The 25,219-nt window shown below is 37.9% G+C and overlaps 1 protein-coding gene across 1 annotated transcript in view; it reads left to right on the forward strand.

Annotated features, from left to right (window-relative positions):
* SATB2 (SATB homeobox 2) overlaps positions 1-25,219 on the forward strand; it is a 188,014-nt gene that overhangs the window by 11,991 nt on the left and 150,804 nt on the right. Inside the window, exon 3 of the mRNA XM_047085608.1 lies at positions 14,246-14,422. Within this exon, the coding sequence (XP_046941564.1) occupies positions 14,246-14,422 (177 nt within the window). The remainder of the gene's footprint in view (positions 1-14,245; positions 14,423-25,219) is intronic.

Genomic DNA, 25,219 nt, shown 5'->3' on the forward strand with positions numbered 1-25,219 from the left:
GCATTTTTCATAGAAACAATTTTAATTTCATCACATTAAGCAGAGATATCTTTTTCTTTCTTTAAAAAAATTTGTTTTTTACTTGTTTTTCTATTTGGCTGGAAAACGAGTGTATCAGTTCTTTTATAACTGAATATGACTGATTTTCAAATTTCCTGATTGGTCCCTGTGTTAAAATTGCATATTTTTATTGCATTTGTTCCAATTCTTTATATGTATAAGGAAAGGCAAAATTGATAGTTTATTAGGAAAACGCATTCATGTCAAAACTGTTTACATAGCAGTGTTTTCAAAACATTATATTTTTTTGGTTAACAGAACAAGAACTTTCTTTTATCATAATCCAAAGATGTGAACAGAGCAGCATGATAAATGTCTCTTTAAGTGTCGTAGTAAAAGAAAATGACTTGCCTTCTGAGGCAGTGGAGAGTTTATGTTGTTTTGGACCCATTTCCCAAGCAGTGATCGAAAACAGATTACAATAACAATTATACAGTCAGAAGATGCAATATCCATTTCTGCTTTAATTGAGTGAAAGAATAATAAAAACATCATTAAGAAAAATGAGGTGGACCTGTCACACAATGTACAAATTTTTAGTCTTGGAGAGGATGCAGAATAACTGAAATGCTTTTCACTTACTTTGCTGTGTTTATTAGCTAAAATCTGTTTTGGGAGAGACCATTTTGTTCTTTCTCCTCCCTGGGAAGTTCCTAAAGGAGCCCCTGGGAGGTGGTTGCTCAGGAGACAATTAAAAGTGCTCATTGATTTTGTCTTTATATGCAGTTTGAGAAGGGCAATCACATTTTCTTATATTCTACCTGAGGTATAACTCCCTTCCCCCACCTTTCTTTTAAACCTCTGTAAATGAAAGACAAACATGATGACTGTTTCTCCGATGATGGAGCTCTCCCTGGTAAAGGTTAGGTGTGATCCTGGACCTGCTGTTCCTCCTCTGGAAGGCATAACCAGGCTGAAGGGGGAGAGAGAGTTGAAGGTGAATAATGAGCACCCTTATTTCTTCTCAGCACACATGGGGTCGGTGGGGGGACCCTGAGTTTCCATGTGTACACATCACTGACATTCACTCAGGCAGCATAGACTGTCACTTGAGATATATAGGCTCTGGCCTCCATTGGCCATCATCGGAACCATTATTAAGTCCATGATCCTTCACACTGCTCAGCCTCCCTGCCTCTTTCCCCAGAGGGGAGCTTCTGGCAACTCAGAGTGAGCTGGCCGGCAGCAGCCAAAATCAGTGGCTAGTTTTCTTTCACTCTGGGCTGTATTTCTTACTCTATTCATAGAAACTGTGAGCTCCTGGCAACTTTGGTGATGACAGTGGACTTAGCCAGACAGTGGAGTTAACCCCTGCTCATTGCGGGGATACTAAAACCACAAACAATGTTGGCCATCAGAGTATTTGGAGCCCAAAGTTTGGACAACCTTAACAGAGTTAGAGGAGAACATTTCTTTGATCTGTAGCTAAGAATTTTCTTGGGTTCAATATTTAAAAATCTTTGTGAGAATGTTAAAATGAAAGGAATAAGATAGGCAGTAAACCCTTACTGGTGGAGGTCTCATAATCCCAGAACTGTCCCAAGCATAATCCCCTTTAGAGTGGAATTTATATCAAACAGCTCAAAAGGCTTTTTTGTTGTTGTTTTGTTTTGTTTAAATTCAGTTCAGAGAGTCTACTTAATAGCACCTTCATTAAAATACTTTTGTCAGCAAAGGGTTTTTCAATTTTAGCATCTACATAACCTAACAGCGGCGACAAATGCCACGAGCTTTAAGGGTCTATTAGTGGTTCTGTTTTTTTCTGGCCTTTATAATTTAAACCTAAACATTAATTCTGGGTGGAACTTGGCATAATGTCTTTTTGCCTTGGAGGGAATTTTTGTTGTACAATTAAAAAAGTTTTTTTCTTTTTTTGTACAGTCTCCTTCTCCATGTCTCCCCTTCCCCGAGTAAATAGCAGTTAAATAGTCAAAGTCTTAAAAGGGCTTATTTAAATAATAAAAAAAAAAGATTGATTATTTTAGGTGAATTTAACAATTTTCCATTAGTTCACACTGTAAACTAGTGCTTTTGATATTAACAAGAAAGACCTGTGGGGCTGATAATGCAATGAAAATATTTTTCCTCTTTCTCTTTCTCATGTAGGAAAGTTATGTGGTAAAATTTTTAATAAAATCCTATTTGATGACTCTTGAAACTTATAAATCAGTTTCAGGTCTTTATCAGAAGGGGAGAGACAAAAAAAATTCTTTATTTTATGTCACCTGAAATTGTAGCATTGACTAGAAGGAAAGAAGTTGGAATCTCACTGTTAAACAATAAAGTGCCTGAATTCCCCAGTAGTAGGTATTTTGGAAAATTAAAAATGAGTATTTTCTGAACATTAGTACCGTATCAGAGTTGAACTATTATAGGAATCTGATCACAAGGTCATTGTGAAATTAAAAACAAGTGAGGAAACTCTGCAAGGACGAATCGTCCTCATCTGAACCCCAGAAGGCATGCTGCATGCTAGTGAAGGTGCATGCTGGAGAAGAGTGTTCACGGAGTGGGGCTAAGCCAGGGTACCCCTGAAGCTTTGTCTGGCGTTCAGCTTCCCAGGCTCCATTCAGACAAGGTTTTGTGCTATAGATGTGGCAGGTGTGGTATTAGAAGACTGAACACCCTTTATTTTCGAGGGGGTATAAGAGGAGCAAATTGTTCTCTGAAAGTAAGTTATACACACATTTAAGACCCAAGTAAAGGCACTTTACAAGAGTAAATAAGGTGATCCTGATTTTTTTTTTTTTTTTTCCCCTTCTCAAATGAATCTCCAGGTAACATTCAGCAAAACTAACTCTTTTTACAGGCCCATTCATATAGTCAGTTTGGGCCTTAAGCACATTTTTACAGCTAACTTGTAAACCCCCCCAAACTGGAGCTCACCACTGAAGGCCTGCCAGTGCTGTCACAAATGGCCATTAGTTCCCAAGAGACTTTGAGGAGAATCAGAACTGTACGAAAATTATAGCAAGAACCATTTTGCTTGCATGTGTATTTTTTTTTTTTTTTTTTTTTACCATCATGACAACAATGTCGGGGTTGGGGGGCAACCTGCATGTTCAGGACTGATACTGTGTGCTTTCCCATGGAAATGTATAGAATTCCAATTAGCACAGGGTCAGAGTATAAATGTACCTCTTTTCACACTATTCCAAGTGGTTAGTGGAAAACAAGCTGCAAAGTAATTCCCTTGGCCCCCCAATAAAAAGATTTATAGCAAAATAATTCTCAGCCCCATAATGGAACTGTTGTAGGTTTGTGTTTGATATTTATAAAACCGAAATACAGTCCATGTACCCAAACTAAGCGTTTATTGTAAACAAGTTAACTGCCAAGAGCTTATATTCTGTCAAACATAATTATATTGAAGATTGATGTATAGCTGGAAAACAAGTTTGAGGGAGACAGTTCTCTTTACCCAAGGAAAGCCTCTGGGGTCCAGCTCTCTTTTCCCTTTGATAGAACTCACGAAGTCGTCTTTGTTGTCGCCAGCCTCTCAGATATATAATAAACACAGGCTTGCTCGTTGAAAACATATCATTTGTCCATCTTACTTCTGTTAACAAAATAAAGAGATGCATGTATATTCACGGGAACTGTTAGGTACAGTTTCTTTCATCTTCATGTAGATGCGGGCAGTGGTGGTACCAAGATAAAGTGGCCGCTCTTACCGTGACAGGCAGGGCACCATGGCCACACTGGAGTTCACCCCAGAAGGAGCCCCTTTCTCCTTTAATGTGGATTTTGAAAAAAAAATCTTAAGACTCATCCTTCTGTTATTTCGTGTTGAGTTTGTGAGATTGGGTCTGCTTTGAAACTGTGGCCTTTTCGGGGTGGGGCAGAGGCTACATAAATATGCTTGATTTTGTGGCTCAAGTTATTTGAGAGTTAAAGAAATTATGAATCCAGGGGATCTAGAAGTGGAATCGTTGAGACTGAGATGTTTCATACCTGGGATTACCCCAGATTTAAAAAGGTGCACTACTCTACCAGGGTCTTTTGCTTTAATGAAGGTAGAAAGTTGTATTGTCCTTTGTGATTTATCATTTATCTTTTTTTTTTTTTTCTTCCCCTGGGAGGAAAATCACTTTGGGCTTGGATGACACTTCTCAAAGATTGTTAAAAGCAGAATAACATCCCTCCTATGGCTGGATGATACCATTTGGATAACATTAAGGATGAAAATAAGATCTTCATGGATTTATATGTTGTGGCTTAAGTGATCTCTTTAGGTTTTTAAATATTAAATTTAATATTTTCTCTTGGAAATTATATAAATTACAAAGGGGATGTCTTAGACTCATAAAGTGAAAAAATAATATATGAGTTTTCTCTGTTCTCTTTTTCTCGTTTAAGTGATTGCTGTAAATTATGGAGGTACATATATACCTAAAATATCTTGTCTGGGAAGTATTCCATCAGTGGGGACCTGAGTTTCCCCAGTCTGTATGCTGGGTTTTATTAACTTCATCTCAGTCACAATAATAATATCCTATGTATTGCAATCCAGACATCTCAGTGTACCCTTAGGGAACTGCAGAATACACACTATGCTTTTGACTTTCTTGCTCTCTCCTTGTGTTCTTTTCTTTTTCTTTCCCCAGTGTTAGTCCTTTGCAGGGCTTGGTTGCTGTTACCTCTCGGTGGATGCATTTATTGGGTACAAGAATGAGAGTGGCTTTTAGTCTAGGTGATGGCTGCTTGTCTGTTGAAGCTTGGCTTTGTGAAATCTGCATTCACTTCACAGTGATGATTTTTACGCATTAGACATCCATACATGTTTTGCTGTTTGATCCCTAAACATAGGAGCATTTCCTTTTGTAAGGAGAAGGCCTTTTATTTTTTACTATAAAAACTTCACCTTTTCAGGTTTTTATTTGATAAAAATCTCTCCACTCTAGTATGATTTCCTTTGGGGTTTTGCACCAGTGTTTGATCTCAATTTTTAATAATTTTGGTGCGTTAAACTCCCCAAAGAAAACATGCTTGTGCTATGAAATATTCCCACTAGAAATCTGGGTAGTCTTGTCTTATTGAGAGCTGAGTGCTTGATTCCTTTATTAATTTCTTGCTAGTGAACCTCAGTACAGTTAACCTTTCCTTAACACTACACTGGAGAAATCAATCAAAGATTTTTTATTTTAATTGTTAAATTAGATAGAACAACATTTAGGCAAAGCTCAAAACCTGAGATGAGGAAGCAATGGTTACTATGAAGGCAATTTTTATTGATTCTTTTTCTGACTTTTGGGACTCTGAGTTGCAAATAGCTTTTCCAGAAAGGATAATGAGAATGAGGGGAATAGCAAATACATCTCCTCTTAAATACTATCTGAAATATTATCTTCTCAGAAACTTCTAGAATAAAATTTTATAAAACGAAGGACAGAAATCTTAATGAGTTATAGTATAGTCGTTTTAACATGGCACCGAGTCTCGAGACTTAATACATGCATTTATAACCCACTGTGAAAAGAACTTTAAAAATTTAGCTTTGAACTACAGGATACTTAAACAATGTTTAACATTCAAACAGTGTTTGAACTCTTCCGTGATAATCAAACTTACAGATTCTACTTTTTTCCTAAAAGAAAAAAAAATTTTTTTTTCTTAATTCACGATCACCGAACATTTTGTGGCTCTAATTTAGAAAAGATATTGCAGTCCTTCCATGCAGGACATGTAGGATGGCAGGTAAAACCCCCAGGGTCCCAGGATATGTACAGTCACAGAGCACAGTGCTGCTAGCCACTTGAGTCTTACACCAATGGACTGTGATGCCTTCCTAGTGATAAACTAACAATGTCTGTCCACAGTGGTTGCACACAGCCCTGAGGTCTGGTGCACTTCCCCCTTGAGAACATGGAGCAAGCTCCTAAGGCCACTTGTGTGGATTGTTTCTTAGAAAGCTTTTCTTGCACGCCGATGCTCACTGCGGTGCAGTGAGCTACAGTGATGTGATAGACTCAGCTGGGAAGTCACAGGAAAAAGCCAGAACTGACATTGCCTGTTAATGGTGGTTATTAACCTCTAGCTAGAATTAGCGTTTTTGTTGAACTGAACTAACATTTATTTTGGACTTGCTATAAGACAGGCTCAGGGGTGGAGTGGGGAGTGAGGGAGTGAAGAAGACTTATCTAAATGCAGCCCATGTTGGAGAACGCAAAGGCAGGCCTCTCATTCACTCTAACTGGACATTCCCGACATCAGGGAATTTAGTTCCTTGGGTCAGGCTTGCTATGGCCCAGTTCCCAGGTGTAGCTCAGGCTTTTTTGTTTAGATAAGTAGCCACACTGTGCCTCTGTGTGCCTGTGAAATCCTGTTTTGCAAACTGCCTGGCCAACCTGATCCTGCTACCACATTTCTATAAATGAAGAGTATTGAGAGATGTGGGGTTTCTCCTGCAGACTTCAGGTCGAGTTGCCATCTCTCAGTCTGGGGACAGGCCTGGGAGACCAGAACCCGGCTCTTTCCCCTACCGCTTGAAGCTTAGCTTGAGCATTTGGGGTGGTAAGGAACAGAGGACTAGAGTTCACGCGGCTTCCCCACCCCTGGCCTATTTTTGTTCTTATCTTCCAGAGTTAAGATCTGCCTCAGGGGCTGCAAGGTAGTGTCTGGTGTTACTAGATGGGATTCTGAGAATACAGTATTTCTTGATAGTCTTACCTCCTCACCCTACTTCCCCAAGGGGAGAGAGGCATCAAGGACCTCTATGGTTGAAACTTTTATTTGGAGGCTTAACCTTGAGTTAACAAACACCTGGGTCATGGATGAACATGAAATCAAATTTCTGCATATATGGCTTCATTTGCCCATAGAGTAATTATTAGGCAAATGTTGCCTTCTCCAGCATTGTAGGATTAACTGTGTTCCTCCACCTTTGAACCACACAGGTCACCCACCTCTGTCAGCTCTTGCTTCCTCTTTAGTGAGACTGAAGAAAGAAAACCAACAGCAATGGCAAATGAATTAATCCTTCCGAGAATCTTTGCTCACAAGCAAGGGTCAGAGAGGAACTTTGGAAAGTAAAGCAGTTTAGGGGAGCCCAGAGGATCTCCAGTCCATCTGTGGATGGCTCCCTTGCCCCCAAATATTTTTTCTTCCCCTCCCACCCCCACAATGCCAAGACTGGTGAAAACATGTTTTGTTTTGTTTTGTTTTGTTTTTTTAATTACATCACCTGAAATTCTTTCCATTAGAAGTTAATGTGGGATACAATGTGTTTCATTTTACAATGAAAATATATCTAAGGAGATTAAAGGACTGCTAAACCATTCAAATAGCAAAGTGTAGCATCTTTTTATCTATTAATCTCTTTGGAATTTTCGAGCTCAGCCCCTGGGGGATTGGGAGGCTGGAGTGGAGTGGTGGAATGTGGAGCCTCTGGTTACCACGGCTCAGGAGGTCGGGTGCCTGGGAGGGGACAGCAGGGACAGAGAAGAGGACGGTAAGAAAGACGCACTTGATCCATCTTGAAATTTTGCCTGGGACCCCAAGAAGGAGGTGAGGGGCACCCTATTCTTCCTTTCTGTTTCCTGCCACAGTCTTGGTGCTCAGAGTTGTCTCTATTGTGTTAGAGTGGGAGGAAGTGTCTAGAAGTTAATACTGGGGGTTAACATTGAGGTTTCTTCTTATATGTGTGACTCGGTGTATGTGTGTGTGTATACATGTGTGTGATAGAAATAGAGATAGAGAGAAAGGGAGAGACAAAAGGAGAGGGAAGGGAGAATGAGGTTGTAGAGAAAGTAAATTGTTTTGTTTTTCTAATACATTTGCACTAGGATAGTTGCCAGCCCTCACTCCTTTCTCTCCCATTCCTCCGGTAGAGCCTGTCCTTGCTTGGCTTACTTGGTAGAATTTGTTTCAGTGTTTCAGGGTTCTATGATTTATTGATTGCGGTGGTTGTTAAGTGTGGTGCTTTACTCCAGGTTCAGTTTTATACAAAGAACAGATACGCGAGGCTCTGCCCTAAAGCCTTTGTAATCTTCAATTAGCCCTAGGACCTTCTCAGGTGATAGAACCAGATACACTGCCAGCTTCAGGGAAGGGAGTGGGCCCCATGGCCGCCTTCCTTCTGGAAACAGACAGTTTCAGGAGCCCCTGGAAGGAGAGAAGAAAAGTTGGCCTCCTATCATCTCAGACTGGCTGCTGCTATTCAGGAGGCAGGTCCAAGAATGAGGGTGGACCCAAGAGACAAAGGGCTTGGGGTAGAGGCTGGAGCCCACTCTCACCTACACTAGAGTATGGCTCATTATTTGAGCCTTTCTTTGTCTGTGAGTGACTAAAGGGTAGGAACTGCGTTTGATTCCTCCTGTCTGCCTAGCACAGTACCTCACGTCAAAAGGTGAATTTACTTTTAAGCAATGCATGTCACCCATGGGACATCACAAGTGGTGAAGGGGCCAGGCCAAGCGTTTAGATCTCTGAGGGTGTGGGTTTCCAATGTACTTTTCCACCCCCAAGAAAGCAGTGTGCTTGAGATGTAGAGTTGGCTAATCTGAACTGTTCTACTTGTGCCTCGCTGTTTCTTTGAGCATGTTACTTATTTTCCCATAGTTTGTGTCTTCATTTATTGGATGAGAATAATACCTCCTCCCCGGGTAAAGGCCCGGAGAAAGATAAAGGTACCTGTGTATGTTAGAGTGTGTATGTGATGAGTTAGGAGGTGCTGTGCAAGGGAGAGGTTTGTTTGGTGTGACTTTGGTGGAAAGCTATGGAATCCTATCCTCTAGACCACGACCACTGGATCTTCTTTCATCTTTCCTTGTTGAGGTTAGACATCCAGGGCATCAAAGAATACTTGTGCCTCCGGTCACTTTCACACCAGTGTTGTGGCATTTCCTGAAAACTGCAATTGCTCTTTAAAATGAAGGGAAGGGTGGGGCACCTGGGTGGCTCAGTCGGTTGAGCGTCCGACTAAGGCTTAGGTCAAGATCTCACAGTACCTGAGTTTGAGCCCCGCGTCAGGCTCTGTGCTGACAGCTCAGAACCTGGAGCCTGCTTCCAATTCGGTGTCTCCCTCTGTCTCTGCCCCTCCCCTGCTCATGCTCTGTCTCCAAAATAAATAAATTTTTTAAAAAAATTTTTAAAAATTAAAAAATAAATAAATAAAATGAAGGGAAGGGGGGAAAGCCTTTCCCTTAATAAAACATTTGGATTAATGTGGTTAGGAATAAAACAATGGCTTACACTTTGCTCGATGATGCAGAGAAGATACCACATTAGATTTGGGAGTTTAACCAATAGTACATCTGTCCTCAAGTCTCCTAAGATCTGGAACACAGAGGGAAGATAACTGAGGGGCATCCAAGAAATGCTCAAGACAATTGCACAATTGTCTTAGTTATCAGTTTGTGATGACTTTATCCTGTGTCAGAAAAACCATTGTATATGTTGGTGTCAACAGATTGCTTCGAGCAGCTCTCCTAGAGATATAGTATGAGCCACATGTATAATTTAAAATTTTCTAGGAGCTTCGTGTAAAAGAAGTTAGACATAGGCAAAATAAATTTTGATAATTTATTTAACTTAGTGCATCCAAAAAATTTCTCTGTGCAATTGATTTTTAAAAATGATTCATGATGTCTTTGTATTTTATTTGTTTTTTGGTATTAAATCATTGAAATTGAGTGTGTATCTTGTACTTACAAGCATATGTCAATTTCAGGTGTTTAGCTGCCACATATAACTAGTAGCTTCCATACTGGACAAGCAGTTTTAGAGTATAAAGTATGTGTTTTTAACACATTCACCCATTTACCATGGGGCACGTTGAACATCTTTAGTAATTCAATGATTATGAGTATCATTTTTATTCTGAAGAAATGCTTTTTAGTAAGTATCATGAGCATTGATTATGGACCCTGAAAAAAATTACTGGTTTCTTGTTTTCCTCTGTATTAATATTAGTGAATGGTATTAATACTGATTTTGAAAAAAGAGAAACAAATAGGTTTCGTTGTTTGGGGGTAGCCAGACAACTTAACTATTTCACATTGTTTAATCCTTACAACAACTCTGTGATGTAGATATTATTTGCATCTTAACTGGGAGGAATTTGAGCTTCAGGAAGGTCAAATAAATTACCTGAGGTCACTACAATAGGTAAAGAATAACGGTGCCAGGATTTGATCCAAGAGCTGCCTGCCTCCGGACACGGTGTTAGTCACCAGTACATGTGACCATCTCCCGTGCGTCTCTATTCCCATGGCTGTCGTGGTGAAGATTAGATTACCTTTATAATCACACACGCTTCTTCAGAAATAATGTCACGATGGAAGTGACAAATTGGGCATTGGAACTAATGACAATTGGGAAATGCGTTTTTCTAGTGGAAGGAGTCCCATGCTTATTTTGCCTCCGTGACAACAGAATTCACCATTCATCCCAATCGTCAGAACAACTCTTAATTTTTAGCAAAAGGCTGGGACCCTGTGCCTGTCCTTTAGATGAAACTACCTGCTTCACCTGCCACAATTGTAAAAGGCTTAGAGAGGCTTATAATCAAAAGGTTCAAAGTTCCCTACTTGATCAACTGGAAATGGGTCTGTGCTACAATAAAAGAAAAATAATGCCATAAGTTCCAGATACAGGGCCAGAGTAAGAGTTTCCTTTTTCTTCTTGATCATTTCTAAATTTTGTTGTGAGTGCGTTTTCGTTTCATGTTGTTAATTCTTTTATTGGAAGTTACCTTTTAATTCTTCCCTCTTATTCTTAATTTATTTTTTGAATTGCTTATCAAATACTCTCCCTATCTTTTTATCTGTTGTTACTTTTCCCCTTTTTCTTTCTTTCTTTCTTTCTTTCTTTCTTTCTTTCTTTCTTTCTTTCTTTCTTCTCTCTTTTTGCCTGGAGTAAGTGGCATTGGCAGGGGGAAAAATGGAGTGTGTGTGTGTGTGTGTGTGTGTGTGTGTGTGTGTGTGTGTATATATATATATTCCTACTCATCCTTTTATCATTTTCTTTTCCAGGGATTTGCTGTTTTTAAGTTTTTAAAACCTATGCCTTAATTTTCTTCTTCTTCCCACTTGGCCCCGAGTGTACTATTTTACTATTTTTTATTTCTCTTGTCATTGTCATTAGTAACCACACCTATGTTTCCTCTTCTTTTGTAAAAATTGCATTTCATTGTAAACATTTCATAATTGCTTAGATCTATGGAATTCAAGTAAAAATGTACATTTTTCTAGGGGTTAAATATAACCTCTTTATTTTTTAGTGTCTCATATATATGTGCTTTCAGAGTAAATTCTGTTGTCATATGTTTCTGGTTAATATTGTTTTGTTTTATAAATGACCTCCAAGTCCGTCTTTCTTTCTTTCTTTCTTTCTTTCTTTCTTTCTTTCTTTCTTTCTTTCTTTCTTTCTTTCTTTCAAAGTAGGTGATGCCTGTGATGGATGGGTGCTTGCCTTTTGACTGTAAGGAGTTATTGCTATCATGTCAGATAACAATTGCTTTCTGTAATCACAGAACTAAAATGTGTAGGAAATATTTTGGTAACTGACACTTTCAAAACGTAAGTTCCTAAATGATAGAGAGCCCTGTGCTCTAATGTCATATTTTGTATCTCACTCGTTGAACTGTTAATATTATTTCTAAAAATTGATAGGGTCTTGAGTCTTTTGCAGTTGACCATAGACTTGAGGAAGGTTTATGGTTCCTAAGTAATGGATACATGATAGGTTATGGAGCAACTGGATTTACTTAAAGGCCTTATCTGTGACTCCCAGATGTGTGACACTCAGATGTTGACATTAGGAACTGCACATGGATTTTCAGCACTGAAACTTATGTACACATAGGTGTTAGTGGTGAAGTATAGCTTGTGGCACCACTGACTACATGGCCCTATGTGTGCATATGCTTAAATCATTAAAAATAGAAATCAACCTGCTTCCTTGGACAAAGATCATATACCAGTCTGTAAGAGTTACAAGGTCTAAATGGGGGCTATTCCCTGCTGGTGAGGACTCTGATGAATAGGTCCTATAAAATGCCATTATGCCTGCTTAGGAAGATTTTACAATACCTTCAACAGCATTTAGGGCAGGAGCCACGTCAGACTTGTTCTTACTTGTATCCCTAAAGCCACAGGGGATGCCTGGCACACAATAGGTGTCCAGGGAATAAAAATTGGATAAATGAATGAGCACAAAGATAATTTGAAGGAAATTTAATTTATATTATTCATTTCATGTGTTACATACATTTGGGAATAAATTGGGCATAAATAAACATTTGACATGCCATTACTGGTCACAGCTTTAAAAAATATTTTAGAAGGCACCATGTGGCCAGGCTAAATTCCCTTGTTCGTCTAAAACAATCAGTTCGCTCCATCCTTGTTTCCTATTTTCCATAAATCTATACCATGGATACTGTATTTGCTACAAGCAGTAATGCTCCCTTACTGTTCTTAAGAGCAAACACGGAGTCTGTAGTTGTCCAGGGGATAGTTTGGTGTGACTTGTTAGCCTGTTGTGCTGGCTTAATAATAATTACCATGATCCTTAGTGATAACAGTTCTTAATGAGTGTTATTATTGTTAATAATGATTATATTTAATAATTACACCCTATACTTATTATCTTTAATAATAATAATTAGCACATGGGAACCAGTGGCACCATTGTATTATCTTTAGAACAAAAATCTACATCTGTGAGCTGGTAGTTTGCAGTGTCTGCTCCCACCCTCTGCTTTCCAGATCAGAGTGAGTCGGGAGGCTTCTAGGGTCTAGGCAACGGGAGGGGCTTCTAGAAGAACTGTGCAGTCCTGGTGTCACAGGCAGGACTCCCATACCTCATTTACCCAGAAGTCTTATTTTTATTGTAAAGTGCCTTCAGCAATGACCAGCTCGTTGTCCACCACCCCATCTCTCAGCCTGCCCACCTATTCTTCATAACTTTTGTGTTTTTTTGCACAAAGAGAGAAGACCCAGAACAGATCTTCTTCTGTAAAGTACTAACTTGTGTGAATTACGTGGGGCAGAGTCCATGTTTATTACTTGTATGTTGGTAAAACTTTGATCTTCTTATGCCTTGGCTATGTTTAGATTTAAATGCCTGTATGACTTTTTTAAAAATAAAAAACAGTTTATAAAAAAATCTTTGGCGAATTAAACATTTTTTAGCTTTTCACACTTTGATACAAAGCAGAGAAATATTTCAGTGACAACAGATTTCAACAGATTTTCAACTAGACTAATTTGCTTTATTCTTTAGGGTAGTTTACTTCTTTTCCCTGAAAACACAAGAAGAGACCGTTCCCTTTATAATGGTAACTGGTGTTAATATATAAAATAATAACTTAAAGAAAGACAGAGTTTTACATGTGGATGCATATTTTGATACAAGTTAAATGTCAGTTAAGATTTTCAGGAGAAGGGTATTTTCAGGCTAATTGATGCCCTATTTACCAAGATGTAGAAAAATAAAAGCTATAAAAGGGACTTCTAAAAAGTTCCTATTCACGGGCACCTGGGTGGCTCAGTGGTTGAGCATCTGATTCCTGATTTCGGCTCAGGTTATGATCTCACAGTTCATGGGTTTGAGCCCCACGTGGGGTCTGTGCTGACAGTGCAGAGCCTGCTTGGGATTCTCTCTGCCTCTGCCCCTCCCTCACTTGCGTGCTCTCTCTCTCTCTCAAAAATAAATAAATAAATAAACTTAAAAAAAAAAAGTTCCCATTGACTTTCTTGTACATATTCACATGATAGCTTAGACCGTGAAAGCAAATATGCCTCTCTACTAGGTCTTTTATATTTACAGACAGAAGCAAATCTGATCTGGAAATACTAGTCCTGATTGACAGTTAATGGTGAAACCATAGACATGAAGGATGTAAGGGTCTAGAAGGTCACCTTGACCTCAGCTATATGCCGGCTGTGGAGTTAGGGTCTCAGTCAGGACACCTCATTGGTGCACTCCACTTTTTAATGACTGGAATCTGAGGGCTTCTGCCATCGCCCGAGGCAATTCTGCTGCAGTCTGAGAGTAATAAGGAAGGGGAAAAACATCCCCAGCTTTCCCATTAGACCCATCCAACTAAGAGGCTTGTTTAATCTAAACCATTGTCGATCACAGATGAGTAACTTTTATAACTGCCTCTTCCCTTCTCATCATGGTGACTGAGATTTGCTTTGTAATATTTGTGTTTTGCTCTTGAATTTTGTCTCTCCAGGTTTGATGATTCCTGTCTTTTGTGTGGTGGAGCAGTTGGATGGCTCTCTTGAATATGACAACAGAGAAGAACATGCAGAGTTTGTCCTGGTTCGAAAAGATGTGCTTTTTAGCCAGCTGGTGGAGACCGCGCTCCTGGCCCTGGGGTACTCCCACAGCTCCGCAGCTCAGGCACAAGGTATTAACGCATATCCCCTTTCTCCTCCCCACGCCTCGTTGTGTCAGGATTTGAGGAAGAATGTGTTTCCTGAAATAATTCTCCAAACATGGGTTGGAGGAGAATGGTCAAATTTAACATCTTTTCCAAACAGTGAATAGCAGAACGTTTCTTGCCGAGTTTTGTTTTCTGGTTGCTTTGGGAAATATTTGACCGACACCTTTAGAGCCACCAAAATAAACTTGCATTTTAAAGTGATCATCATAGGGTTTTTTTGGCATTGAAAGCTCTGTTACTTTCTCTAAGTCCCGAAACTGGTGTTCTCAGAGCGTTGAGATGTTTGATCCTAACTTCTCCAAACTTTAATACGTGATTTACAAGCTTTCAGTTTTCTAAATTTATTTATTGCTTTGCGCCTATAGCTTCTGCACTTTACAATTAGCTTTTAATTAAGTAGAAAAAAAATGGGTACATTTTATCATACTTTTGTTATCTTTGAAAACTGCTCTGTAGTTTTAGTGTAGTCCATTCAGTAAAAAACAACAAAACAAAACAAAACAAAAAAACTCCCCTCAGTGTCTTTGTGATCAATTCACTGTATCTATGTAATTAAGTATTAAAATTGCATCATCATTTCTGCACGTATCGTAGAGCACTGGGGAGCACATTGTGAGTTTCTGTTGCTTCACTCTGCAGCATAGCCCATTGTTCTTTCATGGCAGAAAACTGACAAAAAAACAAAAACAAAAAAAAAACAAAAACATCCCCCAAACCTGGGAAAATGGAAGAAAACTTTTTGACCCAGTGGAATGATTACTATTGTATTTCAGCTGAAATGACTGAATCCTATAGTTTATGATAATCCTTATAACCGAAGGAAAGCAATAGGTTACCTCCAGGTCTCGCTTTGCATATTCATTTTCTATATTACTATTCTTAACATTTGTGTATATGTGCCACAGATTTTTGCAACTTTTTTTTTTATGAGCCCCTTGTCAAAGCCTCCATTTATTCAGATGAGGAAACTATGAGAGATTAAACAATACATACAAAGTTTACAGGTAAGGCAACCAAGGACATGGGATTTAGTATCGAAGCTCTTGACTGATTCTGTAAGCAGATCATCACTGTTTGAAAAATGTTTCAGTCTTTAAATTAGATTGTAATTCTACCAAGAAAGCAGCCCATCTGAAACCAGGGGTCAAGAATGTTTTCCCAGGGCAGGTGGTACCCCATGGATTATTGGAAGTCTAAGTGTGGTCTGAATCTGTGTGATTGGCCTGTCGGGTGCAGTGATAACAGCTGAATTGTCCAGCGCACTGCTTTCAGAGCAGTGTGATAAAGGATGATTCATTTCCTTTCTTTCTTGTGTAAGGGATTCAAGATTTAATCCTGAGCAAATTCCATACCGGGCACCCCTGCTTTTATTTTATGCTATTTGCCTGAATGAAATAAAGGAATCCCCCCATCGCCCCCACCCCCCTCCGAAACTTTTCATGCCATTTTAAGGATATTTTTTTTCTGAATGTAAAGGTCACTGTATCCCACTGCTTGCATCCTGGTGTGCCAGCTTCCTGTTTGACAGGGCTATCCATCTCCGTTAGCACGGCTGCTCAACGCGCCGTGAGCTCACATGTGGAGCACAGAGCACTAAGTGGCCAAGATTTGATTCTTGGCACATGCTCAGGGAAGGGACTCTAAGGAAATTTGCACTAGGGAGCCACACTGTTCCATTCAGTGATGTGGACTGAGAGTTCTGCCCACCAAGATGAGATAGATACACTAGCAAGGGATATGGCCTACAGTGGAGGATTAAACAGGAGAAAAGTCAAAAGCAAATATTTGTTTCCCCAAAGTTTTTAAAAACCAGGACTAAAAAATACTGAATATTATACATTTAAAAAGTTGACTCAGGGGCGCCTGGGTGGCGCAGTCGGTTAAGCGTCCGACTTCAGCCAGGTCACGATCTCGCGGTCCGTGAGTTCGAGCCCTGCGTCAGGCTCTGGGCTGATGGCTCGGAGCCTGGAGCCTGTTTCTGATTCTGTGTCTCCCTCTCTCTCTGCCCCTCCCCCGTTCATGCTCTGTCTCTCTCTGTCCCAAAAATAAATAAACGTTGAAAAAAAAAATTAAAAAAAAAAAAGTTGACTCAACATTCTGAAGGTGCTCTAAATCATAGATAATACTTTATTTTGTAGGTAAACAAAGGTTTTAGCACTAGGTCTTGTACTATAATTTCAGAGGGGGAAAAATGCTGTTTGTTTAGTTTTAAATTAGGCTGCTGATCTCTGTTTTGGGTAAATGGAAGAACTTGGCAATTGTTTATTTTGAAATGACTGTATTAGATCTCTGTTGTCATTTTTAGATCATCAAACGTATGCAGTTTGTTGCATGTTTATTATAGACCAAACAGAATGCAGCATGAGACTGGTCATTTGTGTGCTGGGCAAACAGCAGAGCGACAGAAAGCTAGAAAAGGAGGTAGAACAAAATATAACTGTATATTCGAAATCTGACTTTCTATGCATCTAGTTTTCTGTTTTCTTTTGTTTTGGTCTTGTTTGTGTGTTTGTTCATTGTTTAGATAATTTCTCCAAGATAGGGATGTCATTGGATGACCTAGCAAATCCATCTGCAGTGGAGAAACTGAACGTTTCTGAACCTCTTCTTCCTGTGTTAGAAAAGTTGGGCAGAACTAAACTGTAAGGAGAGTGGGTTGCTTGAGCCTATTTTAAAAATTGAGGTTCTTGAAACATGATTTTTTTATTGTGACGTGACCAGAAAAGAGTTTCAATAATTGAATTAGATAGTACGGAGATTGCCTTGAAAAGAGAAAATATATTAGCAATGTCATTATTTTGGAGTGATACCTTATCCTAATGACAAGGCAATGAACCCATGGTCTTGTGAGCATGGGATAGTTAATTTTTTTTTTTTTTTTTTTTTTGAGAAGGCATTCCCTCCAAGTGAGCTGAAGAGGCTTTATTAAGAAAGATATTTGCTTCTAAAGGATGACAGAAATTCCACTAAAATGCAATTCAAGGATTTCCAACACTACCACCACATCCCCCAGGCTTTATTTGAAGCCACATATTGAGACTTGAGAAATTAAGGGCAAAAAATACTGTTACAAATGACGGGCACAGTGTTTCTAACTGAGTCCAACCGTTTATTTCCCAGGACACATACCATTAGCTCTCTGTGATTCTCAAGGATGAGAGATGCAGGACACATCTGACCTGCTATTTTGCATATGCAAAAGATGGCAGGTGTTTTGCTTTTCCTAGAGTAGGTAGCCTAAGATCTAATAAACAGCAGGCACAGTTTATGGTGGATCATGAGTCCATATCTCTGAATCTAAAGTCTTCTAGTTTTGGAAGAAGAGTGTTAACTTAGGAACTGTTCCCTCAAATTATACTCATTCCCTTTCTTCTTTCTTCTTTCCTTTTCATTCTTTCAGTTCTGCCCCATAACGCTTTTGGTAATAGCTAGGGATCTCTCCATGTCATTGAGTGTTCTTTATCATACCGATCAAGTAGCTATTCACAGTTGATAATGTGGATGGCGGATTTGGGGAAGTGGCAGTGATGGTGACTTGATTCCTCTCTGTGCACATTTGACTAAATTTGTAAGTGATCATCTTCTCTCTTTCCTGCGTCCTGTAAATTTTAAAGTAACTTTTAGAATTTTATTTATATATATTTTTATTGAGGCATAATTGACATAAATATATTCGTTTCGGGTATATAACGTAATGATTTGATATTTGTGTATATTGTGAAATACTTACCCCAGGAAGTCTAGTTAGCATCCATTGCCACATGTAGTTACAGAATTTTTTTTCCTTATCATGAGAACTTTTAAGATTTATTCTTTTGGCAACTTTGAAATATGCAATACAGTATTATTAACTATAGTCACCGTACTGTACATTATATCCCTGTGACTTATTTGTTTTATAACTAGAAGCTTGTACCTTTTGACTTCCTTCACCCATTTTGCCCACCCCCACCTCTGGCAACCATCAATCTGTTCTCTGTATCTATAAGCTTGGTTTTTGAAACTAAAAAAATTTTTTTTAAGATTGTACTTATAAATGAGATCATATGGTATTTTTCTTTCTCTGTTTGACTTCTTTCACTTAGCATCATGCCCTCAAGTTCCATCCGTGCTGTCACAAATGACAAGATTTCTTTCTTTTTTATGGCTCAGTGATTGTGTGTGTGTGTGTGTGTGTGTGTGTGTGTGTGTGTGTGTATACACCACATTTCCTTTAGCCATTCATCCGTTGATGGACATAGATTATTTCCAAGTCTTGGCTATTATAAATAATGCTGCAGTGAACATGGCCGTTCACGTATCTTTTCAAGTTAGTGTTTTCTTTTCTTTGGATGAATACCCAGAAGTGAGTGCAATTGCTGGATCACATGGTAGTACTATTTTTAATTTTTTGAGAAACCTCTGTATTTTCCATAGTGGCTGCACCAATTTACATTCTCACCAACAGTGCACGAGTATTACCTTTTCTCCATATCCTTGCCAACACTTGTTATTTCTTGTATTTTAGATAATATCCATCCTAACAGGTGTCAGGTGATATCTCATTGTGGTTTTGCATTTCCCTGATAAGTAGTGGTGTTGAGTGTCTTTTCATGTACCCCTTGCCAACTATATGTCTCCCTTGGAAAAATGTTCAGATCCACTGCCCATTTTTTAATCATATTGTTTGTTTTTTTGCTATTAAATCTTGTGAGTTCTGATCCACTGCCCATTTTTTAATCATATTGTTTGTTTTTTTGCTATTAAATCTTATGAGTTCTTTATATATTTTGGATATTAGCCCCTTATCAGATATATAACTTGCAAATATTTTTTCTCATTCACTGGGTTGCCTTTTCATTTTGTTAATGGTTTCCATTGCTGTGCAGAAACTCTTTAGTTTGATGTAGTCCCGCTTGTTTATTTTTGCTTTTGTTGCCTTTGCTTTTGGTGTCAAATCCAAAAAATTATTTCTAAGACCTATGTCAGGGAGCTTACTGCCTGTGTTTTCTTCTAAGAGTTTTATGGTTTTAAGTTTTACATTCAAGTCTTTAATCCATTTTGAGTTAATTTTTGTGTATGGTGTAAATTAGTGGTCCAGTTTCATACTTTAGCATGTGGCTGTCCAGTTTTCCCAACATATATATTGAAGAGACTGTGCTTTTTCCAATGTATATTCTTGGCTTTTCTATTGTATATTAACCACATATGCATGGGTTCATTTCTAGTCTCTCTATTCTGTTCCATTGATCTATATGTCTGTTTTTTAAAAATTTTTTTAAAGTTTGTTTATTTTGAGAGAGAGAGAGAAAGAGAGAGGGAGGGGCAGAGAGAGAGAATCCCAAGCAGACTCCTCGCGGTCAGTGCGCAGAGCCCGATGCAGGACTTGAAACCACAAACCCGTGAAATTGTAACCTGAGCTGAAATCAAGAGGTGGATGCTTAACCAGCTGAGCCACCCAGGCACCCCTATATGTTTGTTTTAATGCTGATACCATATTGTTTACTATAGCTTTGTACTGTAGTTTGAGATAAGGAGTGTGTTATTTCCAGCTTTGTTTTTGTTTTTTTAAGATTGTAAAATTTGTTTTTGACCAGAAAATTTTATTCAAAAATAAACAGGCAATGGGGCTCCTGGGGGGCTCAGTTGGTTAAGTGTCTGACTTTGGCTCAGGTCATGATCTTATGGTTCATGATTTTGATCCCCGCATTGGGCTCTTTGCTGATAGCTCAGAGCCTGGTCCTGCTTTCAGATTCTTTGTCACCCTCTCTTTCTCTCTGCTCCTCCCTGGCTCTCACTGTCTCTCTCTCAAAAGTAAATAAACATTAAAAAAAATTTTTTTTAATAACGAAAACAAACAGGCTGAGCAATAAATAAGCAAAAATTTTTTCTGACTGGCTATTTTTGGGGTCATTAGTATATAAAAATTATGGCTTCAAGAGAAGGTGTATTACCATTTTTTTCTTGCTTATGTTGGAATAATTAAATTTATGCAGTCATTTAAAATATTTTTAAAAAGCGACACAAAAATGGATTTAATACCATGTTATGTGAATCAAGCAGAGTGCCAAATACAGTCTCAATTATATAAAATTATTCATATATGCATAGAAAAAATACAAAGGAAATCTATTAAAATATCATAGTGTGAATAGTAGGATTAAAGTATGAAATTCTGGGGTGCCTGGGTGGCTCAGTCAGTTAAGTGTCCAACTTTGGCTCAGGTCATGATCTCATGGCTTGTGGGTTCAGGCCATGCATCAGGCGTTGTGCTGACAGCTCAGAGCTTGGAGCCTGCTTCGGATTCTGTGTCTCCCTCTCTCTCTGCACCCCACCCCCCTTGCTCTACTCTGTCTCTCTCAAGAATAAACATTAAAAAAATTTTTAAAAATAAAGTATGAAATTCTACTTTTTCCATGAATTCTGTCTCTCTCTTTTTAAAATGTTTATGCATTTGTTTTGAAAGAGAGAGAGGGGCAAAGTGAGAGGGAGAGAGAGAATCCCAAGTAGGCTCTATGTTCAGCATGGAGCCTGATGCAGGGATCAGGGATGCGTGAGATCAAGACCTGAGCAGAAATTATGAGTCGGAGGCTTAACTCACCAGGACACCTAGGCTCCCCTCCATGAATGCTTTTTTTTTTAAGTTTTACAAAAATATTTCTTTATTTTTGGGAGACAGAGTGCAAGCAGGGGAAGGGCAGAGAGAGAGAGGGACACACAGAATCTGAAGCAGGCTCCAGGCTCCAAGCTGTAAGTACAGAGCCCAATGTGGGGCTTGAACCCACGAAGCGTGGGATCATGACCTGGGCCAAAGTCGGACACCTAACTGACTAAGCCACCCAAGCGCCCCATGAATGCTCTTAATAAGTGCGAATGTGTTAGTTCTACCTTATTACCCACTTTTGATAAGCAGTTCACTTTGTCCCTAATGTGTCTGTAAGTGTGAAAACTTGTGCATGATACAGATGTATTTCTGTTGTTTTTTCAGTTTAAAATGAAAAAAAAGAATAAGTCATGAATGAGTCCCTATGATGTATAAACAAACCAGGGAATTTCTTATAGTTTTAACAGTGCTAAGTAATATTAACTGAGCAGTTATGTCAGGCACTATTCTAAGAGATTTACATGTACTGACTTATTTAAATATCACAACAGCTTTTTGAAATAAATTATATGTTCCCATTTCACAGATAAGGGAACAGGCAAACAAAGAAGAGAAGTAACTTTCCTGGGCACACAGGGCTATGGAAGGAAGAGCTGAGACCTGAAACCCAGTGATCCAACTCCAGAGTCAGGGTTCTTAACCACAGAGCTGTCCTGTGATAAACCTGATCAGTGGAGTTTAGAGTTGGGGTAGGCATCAATTCTTATTTAATGCTTGCTCCTTACTCTTTGACATGAGCCCTGAAAGGCGGGACTTTTTAGATTGGGTGCTTACTGAACACATAAGGATTATATTTATTTCATAATGATTATACTTATTCCATAATGATAAATTATACATAGAGATACTTTTTTAGGCAAATGAGACAGCCTTCATTAAAAACAAACAAAAAAACCAAATCTCACAGAATTGTTGTCTATTGAAGCCAATTCCTAAAACTAGATACAAGGCCTATAGTAGGTTAGATAATTCAAATATACTGTCCCTCCTTATTAGGAAGCCTAAATGATTCCTGATAGGAAACTAAAGCATATTCCACAGCAATTCTGATTTTCAAATTGATCAGCACTATTAAATTCCCACCATGTTCCTGTCATTATTCCAGGCTCTGGGGATAAAGAACTGAAAAAAAAATCTTGCTTTCATGGAGCTTACATTTGGTAGTTTAATAACATAAGAGAAGTTTAGTATGTGGATTATTAGTTGATTTTTGATCCTCTGAGCTCAGAAATGTTGAATACTGAGGTTCAGAGAATCGAAATGCATATAAAATTTATTTATAGTTTAGTGCTAATTTATAAATGAATGTTAGTTTTATTCTTGAAAAATACTCAAGAATTACTCTTCTTCTTGTCAGTTTTTGGAAGTACATGGCCAAATGGAAAATATGGGTTAAAATTTCCAAAAAATCCTTGCTTTATCTCCTTAAAGGAAAACTTTTTTTTTTTTGCCACTTTTCTCCACCATTGTCTCCATTTTTTATTTTTATTTTTTTACTTTTAAATGTTTATTTATTTTGAGAGAGAGTGTGCACAGGGGAGAGGCAGAGAGAGAGGGAGAGATAGAATCCCAAATAGGTGCCACATTGCCCAACTCGGGCTCTATCTCACAAAACGTGAGATTATAACATGAGCCGGAATCAAGAGTTGGACGCCCAACCAACTGAGCCACTCAGACGCCCCTGTTGTCTCCGTTTTTTAAGATAGGGCCTGTTGTTCTGTGCTGACAGCCTGGAGTCTGCTTCAGATTCTGTCTCTCCCTCTCTCTCTCTGCCCCTCCCCTGCTTGCACTCTCTCTCTCTCTCTCTCTCTCTCAAAAATAAATAAACATTAAAAAAAAAAATAAAAAAAAATGATAGCCCTGTTGTTGGCTTTTTTATTGATGAAACTCTTATGTTCTTAGAGGCCCATTTTTTCAGAACACAACAGTGGCACCTGTGGTAAGCATGTAGTCAATGTTGGAAGAATGAACAAATGGATTGAAGGTATTATTTATTACCCTGGAGAAATACATGCAGTTCTAAAAAGTGCCAGTTTAATGTCATCAATAATTAGATTTGGGCTCTGAACTACAAACTGTTTTGTTCCCTTAAAACCGAGCGTTACATAGCACAGTGTGAAGTCTACATGAATTCAATAAATGTTTGTTGACAATGAAAACAGGTATTTTTAAGGTTCATTTTTACTAAACTATCCATGAAGATTTTTTTTCCTTGTGTGTCATTGTGAAGTTGGCTCCCATTCATGAATTAGCTATTTTTATCAGAAGTAAAATATAATTTGATTCCTTAGTGATCAGCATCGTCATTTCTAGATTTTTCCACGTCATCATTCCAAAGGCAGTGATGTTTTATCTATACTCATGGTGCCAAAACACTTCTAGTAATAATGTTTAGACTCAAAGAGCTACTTATTCAAAAGACACTTATGGGATTGCTGGGATCCAAATTCTTCGATCAAAACTTAGAGGTATTTTGTCAGTATTTATCCAGACCTCATCTTTGAAGGCGTTCTGTATAGGGAGAACAATTTACATCTGTGAACTAGAAACAATGATAAGAATAAATAGAATAAGATTTAAAACCAAAATAATAAGGATATGTTTTAAAGGAATGCCTTAATTTATTTTTACTTATTTATTATTGTTTTGTATATTATTCATTCATTTATTATTATATACTTTTCAGGGAATTAGCTTTATACAACATATTATTGGGAAGAACTTTACCAAGAAGCTACTTTTTGGGTAAATTTTAACATTAGAAATAAATATACTTTCATTTTAGATTGTTCGGTGCTTGAAATGCTTTCTTCTTTAATTCTCTAAAATGTTTATTCTGGGAACATGCAACATATACAAAATAGAGAGATTAAAGTAGTAAATAAATACTCGTGAATTTATCATCTGGCCTCAACATTTAGGAATTCATGGTCACTCTTGTTTCATCTCTGTCCCTACCCACATCTTCCCCCTCTCCCACTAGATTATTTTAAAGCACATCCTAAACCTCATATTTTATCCATAAATATTTACTAAGTATCTCTTAATGATAAGGACTATCTTAAAAACATAACCACAAATAGTAGCATGACTCTTAAAAAACTCCTTAATGTTATGAAATATCCAATCAAGGTTCAAAAATTTCCCAATTATCTTATTATTTTCTTTTTAGTGTTTCTTTATTCAAATCAGAAGCCATAGAGATCTATATATTGCATTTGGCTGACGTGTTTTCTCTCATCCTCTTGAATTTTTAAAAATTCTTTTCTAAAACTAATGTTTGTCATGTTAATTCAGAATTATTTTTATTTTGCTGAACTTAATGAAAGCCTTAACCTTATAAATGACTGCAAATACTATGATTTTAAATAAACAATTAGTAAACTCAATTATAACCTTGTAATGGAATTCAGAAAAATCACACTTTTTTTCTTTTTTTTTTTTGTAAGGGAAGATGCTTAAAAGGCATATGTTGTCTGGAGCTGAAAGATTTTTTTATGCTCTGAAAGTTTGACATTCTCCCCATTGAAAATGTTTAAAATGATCTCTTGCCTTGTATTGCTTTCTTGGTTTCTTTCTTTGGCTCTTTCTCTTTTTTTCCCCACTTTTCCTTCTTTAATTAAACTCTCATGTTTGGGAGTCTCTTAGCAGTTTTTTTCTTTATAAGGGCAATGTTGAAAAAAGGTGCATATTTAGAAATTTTAGGCCTTGGAGCAATCTTTTAACAAACAAACTGCTTTTTAAAAAATTCTGTGGCTCTCAAAAGAGAGCTAAAAAAGCTACCCAAAATTGCTGTTAACCATGTCTCAACCCTCATTAGAGCTGACTGGGCCAAAATATAAAACACTGCCTGTGCCGATACAAATCTCTAACAACACCCCTACGCTCTTCCCTCCTCTACTACATAAAATTAAATATTCATATATGCTTATTTACCTGCAAAAAGAGCAAAACCTGAAACACTACTTTTAAATGCCAAAGGAAGAGTAATGCTCATTTTACTTCCTTGTCCAATATATATTTAAGAATGAATATCTAATATAGATGTTTATAGTTCTGTATTCCTCGTATTTATATTGGCACAAATATGTGTTATTTAAAATATATAGGTCAACTGA

The sequence above is a fragment of the Lynx rufus genome, unplaced genomic scaffold, assembly GCF_022079265.1.
Source record: "Lynx rufus isolate CCGP_SWC_20201006 ecotype Redwood Valley unplaced genomic scaffold, mLynRuf1.p SCAF_2, whole genome shotgun sequence".
In the NCBI taxonomy this organism is placed as follows: Eukaryota; Metazoa; Chordata; class Mammalia; order Carnivora; family Felidae; genus Lynx; species Lynx rufus.